The 13942-nt window shown below is 39.5% G+C and overlaps 1 protein-coding gene across 11 annotated transcripts in view; it reads right to left on the reverse strand.

Annotated features, from left to right (window-relative positions):
* Positions 1-13942, reverse strand: part of chd9 (chromodomain helicase DNA binding protein 9) — a 196967-nt gene that overhangs the window by 74309 nt on the left and 108716 nt on the right. For 6 of the 11 annotated variants that reach the window (XM_078400388.1, XM_078400385.1, XM_078400392.1 and 3 more), the window contains one exon: positions 5228-5568. In XM_078400388.1, the coding sequence (XP_078256514.1) occupies positions 5228-5568 (341 nt within the window). The other 5 variants (XM_078400394.1, XM_078400393.1, XM_078400389.1 and 2 more) reach the window with 4 other exon arrangements.

Raw genomic sequence — 13942 nt, forward strand, 5'->3', positions numbered from 1 at the left:
CATTGTAAAAATTCATTGTTACATCGATCATCCATCAACCCTCATGGTTGATATCCCCATGTCAGGTGCAGAATCCTGAAATCAGAATACCACAAAATAAATCTTCATTGGAGCAGCACAGTAGCACAGCAGTAGAGTTGCTGTCTTACAGAGCCAGGGACAAGGGTTCGATCCTGACCTCGGGTGCTGTCTGTATGGAGTTTGTATGTTCTCCCTGTGGGTTTTCTCCAGGAACTCCGATAAACCCCAACCCCCTCCCCTCTATCACGCTTCAAAGACACACAGGTTTGCAGGTTAATTGGCATCAGCAGAATTGTAAATTGTCCCCTGTGTGTGGGATACCGCTGGGGTTCGGGGTGATCACTGGTCGCATAGTCTCGGTGGGCCGAAGGGCCTGTTTCCACGCTGTATCTCTAAAGTCTAAAAAAGTATTACCTTGTTAGTTCACTGATCACAGCACCCAGTCTTTGTGGTGTAAGAAACTAACAAGTAAACTCAATGCTATCATTTATTTCAAGAGGCCTGTATACAAAAACAGGGATTTAATGCAGAGGCTCTATAAGGCGCTGGTAAGGCCGCATTTGGAATATTGTGAGCCATTTTGGGCACCATATCTGAGGAAGGATGTGCTGGCTCTGGAGAGGGTCCAGAGGAGGTTTACAAGAATGATCCCAGGAATGAGATTAACCTACGATGAGCATTTATTGGCACTGGGCCACTACTCGCTAGAGCTTAGAAGAATGAGGGGGGACCTGATTGAAACATATAGAATAGTGAAAGGCTTGGATAGAGTGGATGTGAAGAGGATGTTCCCATTAGTGGGTGAGTCTAGGACTAGGTCATAGCCTCAGAATTAAAGGACGTTCTTTTAGAAAGGAGATGAGGAGAAATGTCTTTAGTCAGAGGGTGGTGAATCTGTGGAATTCAGAAGGCTGTGGAGGCCAAGTCAGTGGATATTTTTAAGGCAGAGATAGATATTTTGATTAGTATAGGTGGCAAAGGTTATGGTGAGAATGGGGTTAGGAGGGAGATCGATCATCCATGATTGAATGGCGGAGTAGACTTGATAGGTTGTCTGGCCTATCAAGTCTACTCCTATCCCTTATGACCCTTGATAACTCCAAGTCATTTTTGTTGATCGCTGCAACTGTTTATGATCCACAATTCCTTGGATTCTGATCCTACTGGCAGCAACATTCAAAGCAATGACACTGTTGGCTGGCTGCTATATTCAAACATGATTAGATATACCAGAATTTGGGATAGAAATACAAGTCTTGGACTATTGGGTAAAATAATTGATGGTGAATTAGTGAGCTTCATCAGCAAAACATGAAGTGCTGGAGGAACTCAGCGAGCCAGGCTGAGTCCCAGGGAGTGAATGGATAGGCAATGTTTCAGTGCCTTTCTTCATATTAAGTCCGGCTCATAGTTCTGATCTGATTGCATCCCAAACAAATTTCTACCTTAAAGTGCCCCTCATTTAAAAAATATTTTCCAGTCACTTTGCACCCCATCTCATACTACGAATTGAAATGAGTGATTTAACACAGATTGAATGACAGTCTCCAATCCTCACCCAGGCCAATATCTATTGATGAATCGGGCCAGAGCTGGCAGACTAATTAAAGCTAATCACTACTGAACCATTTATTCTGTCCACACACATAGTTCCAGGAGAGTCAGTGGTGCAGCATTAACCAATTATATTTATCTTAATCTGGTGGTCCTAATATATCAGCAATAAACATTTAATTAGGAAGGTGATCATTGCGTGACAAAGTGAATTAAACGCAATGCTAGTTTTACAAGTCACATTATTGTCACGTGAAGCAAGTCTGGGGATTGGACGAATTAACTAAATAGTATATTAAAAAATTGAAGCGTTTTTATAATCATATAAAATTCTACAGAGTAGCAAAAGTCAATGTAGGAGGCAAAAGCAGAAAAATAGAATGGGAAACAATGGTTGAGAAAATCAAGCATTTACGTCAAAATATTTAAGGCAATATGGTTGAAATGGCAGGAATTAAGTGTTGAATGAACGTGCAGCTAATAGGGCTCCAGTGAGCCAGGTTCAATCCTGACCTACAGCGCTTTGCAAATTTGCATATTCTCCCTGGATGCATCCTGGGTTTCCTCTAGATGCTGTTTCCTCTCGCATCACAAAGATGCTCAAATAGGTTGATTAATTGCTCCTGTAATCGGTTCCTGGTTTGTAGGTGAGTGGTACAATCTAGGGAGAGGTGATGGGTTTGTCGAACCAGATGGTGATGCAACCAGTCAATATGCTCTCTATCGTTCAAGAGAATATTCATCGACATCCCAAATCTCCTCAGTCTTCTAAGTAGAGGAGTTGATGGGCTTTTTTTTAAATTACATCAATGTGCTGGGTCCAGGCCAGATCTTCAAGGATATGCGCGGCCAGGAACTTGAAATCAGGCAACCTCTGTGGAGGAAATGGATGTTTAGGGTCGGGACCCTTCTTTAGACATGCATGTTGCTGCAATTATATTGGGCAACCACATCTAAAGTCCAGTGTGTGCGATTTAGACAGACAGAATGAGCTGCCAGAGGAAGTGTTTGAGGCAGGTACAAAAGCAGCATTTAAAAGACATTTGGACTGGTACATGAATAGGAAAAAGTTCAGAAGCATAAGTGTCAAACACTGGCAAATGGGACAAGTGGAGATGGGTATCTTGGTCAGCATGGATGAGTTGGACCAAAAGGCGCAATTCCATGCTACATGTTTCCACTGAATTCCCTGCTACATGTCCCTATGGAATGTAATCAAAATGACAGAGCAGGCTCAGGGGACCACAGAAACCTGTTTTTGCCCATAATTCATGCCCATTCTTTGCATCGGAGATCAACTGAGTACTGATAAGAAATGGAGACTGGAACCCTGAGCTGGATCTTTTCCACAATATCCTGAGCCTGGTCTGAGCAGCCAACATCCTTTGCAATTTTGGCTGCAATGGTTGGCCCCTATTTTACCTGTCAATTAAAATAGTTTGTCTCCAAAAGTCCCATTGCCTTGGTCACAGTAAAGATTCAAATGTAAAATAACCAACTGCCTCAGAACAAGCAGCAGAAAAATACACTGTAACATCATGACATTTCACAATAACAGATGGTCACAAGCTATTTTTATGGTTTTCAAATTGTGCTTTTCAGGATCCGATTAGCATTATCAAAATAGATTTTCAAAAGTTACATCAAATAGAATTTTAAAAGATGAATCCAAATGCCAGGAACTCTCAGCAGGCAGCACAGAGCTGCTGCCTCGCACTGCCAGCGATCCGTTTAATCTTGATCTCTGGCACTGTCAGTGTGGAGTCTGCATGCCCTCCTTGTAATCATGTGGGTTTACTCCAGATGCTCCAGTTTCCTCCACAGCCCAAAGACTTGCAGATTGCAGGTTTATGGTGACTGAAAAATCACCTCTAGTGTCAAATCTTTAGGAAGTTGATAGGAGTTTGGGGAAAATAAAATGGAATATAGAGTTACATGGTCGATGCAGACTCGAATGAAAGGTCTGTGATTCTGCCTCAAACAACCATCAAAAATTGATAACCAAACTGGAAAAGAGCAGGTACAAACAATATTGAATTGTATATGAAAGCACATTATGTGAAGTGCTCCTCACAACAAAACAGTCAAATGAGACCAAAAAGGGTGAAATGTGCATTCAAACCTATTTATCTGGTACAACACAACCGAAATCACTTCTATTTCAGATGATAACAGCGTGACACAGTTGCCACCAGGCTGACACACTGTCGTGCATCAATGCAAACTGTGTAATATAACCCATATCTCCTGTCACCCTGTTCAGGCATCTGACCCACGGCATGAGGCCAATTGGCCACAGGTGGTCTCGCACTGCCTCTATTTTCCTTTGAATGTTGGCTAACAGCAACTGATGCAAAACAAAGGTTTTAAAGAGTCTAGGAACTTGACAAATCAGCTGTGAAAAAGGAACGATTAGAATGCAGGGAGCACCCACTGTCATTTCACTAATTCAGTGCAAACTTGGACACAGTTCAGTTTTCTCTGGCAAATAAACTAGTGGAAGTAAACAATGATACCCGTTTTAACTTTTAGACGCCAACCAGCCCAGTGATATTTTTTCTGGTATCTACAATAGTGGTTTTGAAATTTCAGGATAAAATACTAGCTGACAAAGCATCTACCAAACCACTTTACCTTCAGCTCAACAGCATTGGTATTTCAATGCAAGAAAGTGTGAACAGCCTCAATACATACAGCACTAAATACAGCCTTTTTTCTCTTGCTGAATAATGCAGTGGTCACAACATTTACCATTTGTTTGTACATGGAAATTCACACTTAAATTTCTTTGCTGGTAATTTTATATCAGATTCACCAACATTTACAATTTTCAATAGCATTATGAATAGAATTAGGGCAGTTTTCATACAATTATCATCTAAAACTGTTGAAACCAAGACTAAGACAGGTAAGGTTAACCATTCTCTGAGATGTTCAACAATCGGGCAAGGTTCCAGTACATATATCAATTTTAGGTAAACTATGATAGTCAAAGTTATGAGTGTGAATAATGCAAAGCAAAGGGGCACCCAGAATCACTAACGTAATTCTGTACATTGGCCTATCCTTCCCTTTTAGATTTTTTTGGTCTAACAAACCATGCAGTTGATTCAATTATCATTTGATTCCAAAAGTTAAATCAATCTTTTGGCTTTTTCATATTCGTGGCATTATTGTTTAAATACAATGACTGAAATGGTGATGGAATCACATTCAATAACAATACAAGGTTAATAATAATAATAATAATTCAATAGTAAAGGAAATGTTATGAGACTAATGTGAAACTGGCACAAGGATGGAAGTAGATGTTTCTATAATTCAATATAATTCCAAAACTATGTGGTAGCAGTCGGTCAATATTTGGATTTAGAAATCCTTCACTATTTAAAAAAAACAAAACTAAGTGAATAATGGCTTTGTGGCTCTGGATATTTTACCAATTTTACTTTTGTGAAGTATCACAATATCTTTGTCCTACTAAATGGGAAGTGTGTAACTTAAAATCTTCTGAGTAGGAAGGAACTGCAGATGCTGGTTTAAACCGAAGATAGACACAAAATGCTGGAGTAACAGCGGGACAGGCAGCATCTCTCCATCAGATCTAATTGGTTGCAAGCATTGTATACAAGAACGAGCTCTATCAACTTACCTTATTTTTGCGATATCCTTTGGCTTGGAACATAAACCGGTTTTAGAGTTTTTTAATTCTTTATCCTTCTGTTTTGCTTTGCTTTTTCCTGACTTCCTTTCTTCCTTTCGAGCAGACCCAGTGGACAAACAGGCTGGATTTACCACCCTGGGAATATTCTGCTCTCCACGTGCCTTAGCCTTTGCTATTGCTTCTGATATGATCCGATTGGCTTTCTCTTGCTTATTCTGCATCTCCTTCTTTTTCTGTTTGTTTCCAGTCATCAGCTGTGCATTCTGTGACTTGATAATCTGCTTCGCTTGTGGACCCGAACCATCAACAGTGGTCTGGGAGGAAGGTGGCTGCAAAATAACATATATATGTTATAGATATTTCAAGGGAAATAATTGCTGTTATATGCTTGAACAAAAACTAAGGTGCTGGAGCATCACCTGTACCCACCTATCACTTGTCAGGCCTTGCCCCCCCCTCCTACCTCCCTTTTCCTGCTTTCTCCCCCTCTTATTCCAGTCTACAGAAGGGTCCCGACCCAAAACATCATCTGCCCATTTCCTTCATAGGTGCTACCTGACCTACAGAGTTCCTCCAGCACTTTGTTTTTTTGCACAAGATTCCAGCACCTACAGTTTCATGTTGCAACTCAATACATAAATACTTTATGTATTTAAATGCAATTCAAATTGTTCTGTGGTCCAGCATCAGATTTAAAATAAGCATAGAAAATAATATTAAATCCTTACATAATTACTTTCTGAAATAAACATTTTCTAAAAAGTTAAGCTCTTTCCCCTACTGGAAAACTCAGCAACGTGATCCAAGTGAAGCTATATTTGTATGGAAATAAAATAACAATGATAAGTGTTTCTCAAGCTTATCCAAATGGTCATATGCACTACATAACATTTAGAGAGTATCCACATCTAGAGTACTCACTGTCAACATCTTGAGCGTTGAAGCCTTGATTATCCAGCATCAATTGACAAGGAGTAGTCATTGTGTGCATGTGCCCGATGTACACCTACTATAACAATGGCTGTATTCCTAACTCACCAGAGAAAGTAAACAGCAAGGCCAAAAAAATTGATTTAAAGGCAACCTTGAAATAAACATCAGGAGATGCAGCACCAAGATCACAGAGAGGGAGACAGAAAGCCAGTGTTAGGCTTTCTGGAGGAAACCTAAGAGAAGCCACCTTTATTAAAATTGTTCTCTACTTGTTCCAGATAAATACATATGGGACTTGTTTCAAAGTAATTGTGGTCTAATCCTGCCTTCTAACACTACCTATCCTGTTTGCTAGTGAGTCTACTGCTCTCGTCTCAGTCTCAGTCACCTGAGGACCCTTAGACGATAAATGTGAAAGATTATCTTCAATCGTGTGGGATTGCCAAGATAAAGCTAACCGTTCCACAGTACTACAAAGCATTTTATTCCCACAACAAGGCAGAGATTGCCTGTTGTAGAAAAATATACCACCTTACTCACATAATCTGAATGTCCTTAATAGAAGCTTTAAGTCTACAGATTGATGGATTGAAAACAGTACAGAAACTTATAATTGTACAGAGTTATTAACAAATTGAGACAGACAATAGCAAATGGTTTTCAACATATGCCCACTTGAGGTCATATTTTATGAAATGAAAATCACAAAACCAAGTATTTTCTAAATTAAGATATAGTAGAAATAGTGCATTTAACGAGATTTAGGGGGACCATATACATAAATCATTAAAAATCAGAGACTGGTACACAAGAAAAGCAAAGAATCTAATGAAATACAATCATTTTTACCAAGAGGAATGGATTATAAGCAGATAGAGGTTATGCTAACCTCTACAAAGACTACATGTAGAAAGCATCTCCAAGTGTAGTTTAGATTTACCAGATTTTACTGGGAGTCGAGAATTAAAATTTAATCATTATCTCACAAACCATGGATTATATACTCTGGGATTTAGAGGATTAAGGTTGCTTTGTGTTCTCACTGAGGCAAACTAACAGGGAAGCTGAGAATAAACTATTTCTCTTAGTTATGGACTTGATGACCAGTAGTGAATTTCAGAATGATGCGGTGAAGAAGATAGGTCACAAAGTAAACATACAGTAGTCATACTTAATGGCAGAACAGGTTTCAAAGCCTTGAATGAGCCAAACTCATTCCAAAGATCAAGCTAGGCAATTCCTCAATCAGCTGACAAGTGATCTGCTCAGGGCAAAAAGTTTCCCAGAGCTGGAACATTTATTCAACAAATCTCAAACATGAAAAATAGATAAAATTTAGCGTGGAACCTGAAATGCAAAATTCACCTAGAGACAATGACAATTCTAACGGCATTAGATGACTATAACATCAAAAAACTTCAAGTCATAGTGAATCTGGACATCAGCAAGTCATCATAGCCGTCGTGAACTTGGCATCCGAGTAACCATTTGGACGAAAGGTGCCAATTTAAACAAACTACAAGTTACATTAATAGATGTTTTTATACAATGCCATACATTACAGAAGGTGACTGAGCGAGGTTTCATCTGTTTGCCATTAAAAGTGAAATCAAGGATTTCAGAAAATGCCTCATTCAGATATTTACACATCTTTGGCGAAGAGGAAATTTCTTCCAAAGTAGCAAAGAGAAAATCCAACCACTTGGTATACAACAAAATTGATTGCGTGATTGTGAAAACTCATTGCCATTTAAAATTCTGGTAAACCAGTAGAGAGGCTGCTGCTACAAAACTATAAACACGTTAGTTTATATTTTTCCAAGTCTTAGATTTTCTCATTACGAGTAAAATAGCACAACCAAACTGCATAGACAATTTTAGAATGAACAAAAATAAAATAAAGATAGATATCAATTAAATTCTCCAAACTAAACCGCAAATATCTGCCACTGGACCATACACAATATTGACTTCCCAGTCCAGACTTAAATAGAAAGAACAAAGGATCTAAAAGTAGATCTGAATACGTGACCAAAGCCCCTTAGTTCAGCATCAACAATATTTTTAGGACTGCTTAACTCCAGGCAAAGACATTAGCTGCAAAACTGTCACCATTCTAACAAGCTGTATATTATATGCAATCATAGAAAAGCTAAAAGGAACCTCGTTTAAAAGATGCGTGTGTTTGTTCCCCCGGTATAACTGCATTTTTTTAACTCCGTTCGTTATCCACCTGCTAAACAGGCATAAACCAATGGCCTTATTCAGAGATTTAAACAACAAGCTATTAATATCATTACTGCACCAATTTTGAAATATGTTAAAGACACCACATTTACCCACTGCACCTTTCCAGGAATCTGAATAGCTTCCCATTTAAATAGAGCAGTAAGATACATCTTAGCATGTCTGTGTTTCTCACCCATAAATGAGCTGCTGACTACAGCAAAGTAAATTGCCACCAGGCATTTCCAAACAGATTTTCAGGCCAATGCCAGTGCACTCCACTGGATAATATTTCTGCACATGCTTCATCAGCCTAACAGTAGCGCTGCCGCACTGGTAGGCAGAGGCAATCAAACAGCTTTCAAACATTGTGAACAAATGCCACCTTTAGGTCTGAGCTAACAAATAACACAAGGCTAAAGAAAGCTGCAACAGCTAAGATGGCGGTGCATGGCGACTCAGTCACCAGCCAGTAGAAAAGAAGGTTATGCAATCCCATTAGCCTTTAGTCCAAACCCCTCCTCCCACTTATTCAGTCTTTCACTTACCCTTCCTCTAGACCCCCTCACAGAAGCCATCTTTTCATTCAACAAAGGCTAGCCCTCCGCTGTTGCACCTCCGGCTTTGCTCGTGAGGAAGGCATTGAATGATAACTGCTAAGTGCCCTATTTAGCGTGCTGCAGTGAAGATACACACTTGGCTTCACAAAAACACATTATGATTTTATCAACGTTTGTCCTCCCTGTGAATCAATATAGCCAAACATATAATCACCGCACATCCAGACAAGGTAGTACTGCGCACAGTCCTGTTTGCACATGAAAACATGTGAATATCTAATTAATAGAGGCTTGTAAATCTCGTCTCCAATAAATCTAAGTAAAATTATGCACCAAAGCATGAAAATGCATCTGCTTGAATAGAAATGTCGTTCAATAACTGTCGACACTCTGCTCACTTGGACCAGCAGATGGTGCTGCTCGTTGGTATTCTGTCAGGTTTTAATATAAAACGCCTACCCCCCCCATTCCCAACCTGCACCCTCCCCCCACCTAAAGGACTGCTTGCATCTGCATCTCTGTCTCTTCATCGTATTGGCTCAACTATTTTTCCGTAAGCATACACTTGTTCTGATTTTTATGATGTATATACATAGATAACAAACAAGACATTTGGAAGAAAATATATTTAAATAGGACACCAGCAATGATCTTATCCATAGAACAGAAAATTAAAATGAATTGGATTTATTTGCATTTGCTTTTGCTTTTCATTAAAAAAGAAATTTAGATAGCAAGTCAACAGCAATCTTCATAGCAGAGCAAAAAATATTATGTTCGAAGATTTTACCTGCATGTAGGATACATGGCGCAGAAACAGGCCAATAGGGCCAACCAGTCCATGCTGGAATTGATGCTCCATTTGAGCATCCTCTTATTTTTACCTGAAGTAAATCGATAAGATCCTCTATTCTCTTCTCCCTCACATGCTTGTCCAGCCTTCCCATAAATGTCCCAATGTTACTCATATTAGTCATGACCTGCTAATTATTGAATTTAAAAAATGATTAGTATAATAACGAATGATTTAATGAATATCGTTTAACATTTGCTAGTTTTTTTTTTAAAGAGTTCAGACTCATTCTGCTCAATATCAGCCCTGTCAACAGTAAGGACAGACAACTGGTAAAATTGACAAATTTAAAAAAAATTAAGATAGTTGCCCAGTTTTAGCATAAACAGTGACAGCTAAGGAAAACAAAACGAATGGGAAGCCTACATCTATTTCATGCTTATGAATACATGGTGAGAAGACATTATTTATTTTGATTAGACAAGGCAGAATTTAGCTGTGATTTCATTCTCCAAACCAGTAAAGGCACCAGTTCAATGCCTTATCAGCACTGCCTTAACAGGTCCAGGCTGGGTTGTTATAATCATTTACATCACCTAGGTTGGGATTTTAAGCAGGAGGTGAAAATGGGTAGAAAGAGGGTCATAAGACAGAGATCTGTTGTGGGCAATAAATGTGAGGAAACTGCAAGCTTAGTTTAGATTAGATTTAATTTAGATTAGAAAGGAGCAACTGCAGATGCTGGTTAATACACAAAATGATACAAAGTGGAGAAGTAACTCAACAGGTCAGGCAGCATCTCTGGAGGACATGGATAGGCAACGTTTTGGGTCCAGACACTTGTACCTTTCAACTTTTTTTTCAAGTCTTAGAGTTTTAGTTTGCCATAAAGGCCCATTGTATTGAGAGAAAATGGCAAAAACAAATTTGGACAGTAAGAAGTATTAAAAGGCTTATACTTTAAATGGATTGCAGAATGTAACGTGCTATGGGAAGAGAAGAAAAATACACTAATAATGAGGGATATTCTTGACATGTGATAATGGTTCTGATTAAAGCTTCACAACCACCTGACTACGGTCCACATGTCAGTTTCCAGCAGATAAATCATTAGAATCAGCGTTCAGTTCTCATAAAACATGACAACAAGATCTGTTTGCCAACAGAACAAACAACAACGGCGTGCCAGCTGTACATTTGTTCCTCCCGCCTGATGGCCTGTGAAACCCAGCATACAACTGCAAGTGACAAGGTAAACAATTCTCAGAATATCACTTGCCCACTACGTCCACCAACACACCATGCCAGTGCAAGGCCACATCAGCTCATTCACCGGAGAGAAATGGCTGCCGAGCCTTGTAACAAGTGGCTCACTACTAACATTGCACTTTTGCTAAAAAGGAAAGGAAGGGATAAACCAAGTAATTACTTTGTGAAAGAGCACACTAAAGTAGAAAGTCAAATGATAAATAATTTCAAAAAGCAGCCGTAGAATTTGACAGCGCCAGTCCAGATATATTACACTGCCCTTATGAAAACAAAATGGGATTCCTTCCCCCAGTTTTAAAGCGGAAATATTTATAAATCGGAGTCAAATCAGAAAAAGGTGCAAGAAATATACAACTAAGCAATGGAAATTTAACAATATACCTTAATTACAAGATTTAAAAAAATAACAGGGTATATTGGAATTGCTGAAAATTGAATGTTCCATTTAATATTTTTCTTCTCTTTAAAATCTCATAGCACACACTAATTGCTTGCCTGGACAATGTTATGATCCACTCTTGGCTTTTAGCATGGCTAATTTGTTAGCAGTCCTTCAGAAGTAGATGTCACCTGAGCTGTAAGAAAAGTATACCAAACAAATGCGCTGCCTCAAATATCCTCTGTCAGCATTAACATTTCTGAAAATAATTGTAATTGTTTGCCATATCTGTTTTTAAGATCAGAAAAGAAAAAGGACAGCGCCACAATGCATTGAGATTAGCACAATGCAGGTGAACAGATGTACTGTGCCCTCCATAATGTTTGGGACAAAGACCCATCATTTATTTATTTGCCTCTGTACTCCACAATTTGAGATTTGAAATAGAACTAAATCACATGTGGTTGAAGTGCACATTGTCAGATTTTAATAAAGGCCATTTTTATACATTTTGATTTCACCATGTAGAAATTACAGCAGTGTTTATACATAGTCCCCCAATTTCAGGGCACCATAATGTTTGGGACACAGCAATATCATGTAAATGAAAGTAGTCATGTTTAGTATTTGGTTGCATATCCTTTATATGCGATGACTGCTTGAAGTCTGCGATTCATGGACATCACCAGTTGCTGGGTGTCTTCTCTGGTGATGCTCTTCCAGGCCTGTATTGCAGCCATCTTTAGCTTATGCTTGTTTCGGTGGCTCGTCCCCTTCAGTTTTCTCTTCAGCATATAAAAGGCATGCTCAATTGGGTTCAGATTGGGCGATTGACTTGGCCACTCAAGAATTGACCATATTTTAGCTTTGAAAAACTCTGTTGTTGCTTTAGCAGTATATTTGGGATCATTCCCTTGCTGTAGAATGAACCGCCGGCCAATGAGTTCTGAGGCATTTGTTGAACCTGAGCAGATAGGATGTATCTATACACTTCAGAATTTATCATGCTACTACTATCAGCAGTTGTATCATCAATGAAGATAAGTGAGCCAGTACCTTCAGCAGCCATACATGCCCAGGCCATAACACCCCACCACCGTGTTTCACAAATGAGGTGGTATGCTTTGGGTCTTGGGCAGTTCCTTTTCTACTCCATACTTTGGACTTGCCATCACTCTGATATGTTAATCTTCGTCTCATCTGTCCACAAGACCTTTTTTTCCAGAACTGTGGTTGCTCTTTCAAGTACTTCTTGGCAAACTGTAACCTGGCCATTCTATTTTTGCAGCTTACCAGTGGTTTGAATCTTGCAGTGTAGCCTCTGTATTTCTGTTCATGAAGTCTTCTGCGAACAGTGGTCATTGACAAATTGACACATTACTCCTGAAGAGTGTTTCTGATCTGTCGGACAGGTGTTTGGGGATTTTTCTTTATTATAGAGAGAATTCTTCTGTCATCAGCTGTGGAGGTTTTCCTTGGCCTGCCAATCCTTTGCGCTTAGTAAGCTTACCAGTGCTCTCTTTCTTCTTAATGATGTTTCACACAGTTTATTTTGGTTAGCCTAAGGTTTGGCTGATGTCTCTAACAGCTTTATTCTTGTTTCTGTCTCATAATGGCTTCTTTGACTTTAATTGGCACAACTTTGGTCCTCATGTTGATAAATAGCAATAAAAGTTGCCAAAGGTGATGGAATGACCCGAGGGAAGGCTAGGTGCTGGGAGCTCTCTAATACCTGCATTAAGGAGGCAATTAAACACACCTGAGCAATTACAAACACCTGTGAAGCCATGTTTCCCAAACATTATGGTGCCCTGAAATGGGGGGGGGGGCGGGAATATGTATAAACACAGCTGTAATTTCTACATGGTGAAACCAAAATGTATAAAAATGGCCTTTAATAAAATCTGACAACGTGCACTTTAACCACATGTGATTTTTTTTTCTATTACAAATCTCAAATTGTGGAGTACAGAGGCAAATAAATAAATGATGGGTCTTTGTCCCAAACATTAGGGAGGGCACTGTAACTGTGCAACAGAGACAGTGACTGGCAGAGTTCCCACAATTTGACATCAGGAAATCCAAAGCTGTCCTTTCCAGACTCGCTGAAAGCACCAAATCCTTGCCAGTGACTCCACCCCTTCCCTTGTCTGCTAACTTTGGCCAAACCTGACTGCAGCAGACCAGTTTACAACCAGCCTCCGCTTCAAACTCCACACACTATTCACAAACGTAACTGTTTGTTGCTCCCTTCGAGGGGCGTAGATGGATCGAGAGGTCTGGACAGCACCAAATTATACACACACACGCACAAGTAGAGTCACAAGAAAACTTCAATTTTAAATACAGTACTGAACTGTTATTCTTGTTCAAGTGCAAAAATCACAAGTCACTCAAGGAACTCAATCCATTTAATAGACAATAGACAATAGACAATAGGTGCAGGAGTAGGCCATTCAGCCCTTCGAGCCAGCACCCCCATTCAATGCGATCATGGCTGATCACTCTCAATCAGTACCCCGTTCCTGCCTTCTCCCCATACC

This window comes from Rhinoraja longicauda, chromosome 6, assembly GCF_053455715.1.
Source record: "Rhinoraja longicauda isolate Sanriku21f chromosome 6, sRhiLon1.1, whole genome shotgun sequence".
NCBI classification, from domain to species: domain Eukaryota; kingdom Metazoa; phylum Chordata; class Chondrichthyes; order Rajiformes; family Arhynchobatidae; genus Rhinoraja; species Rhinoraja longicauda.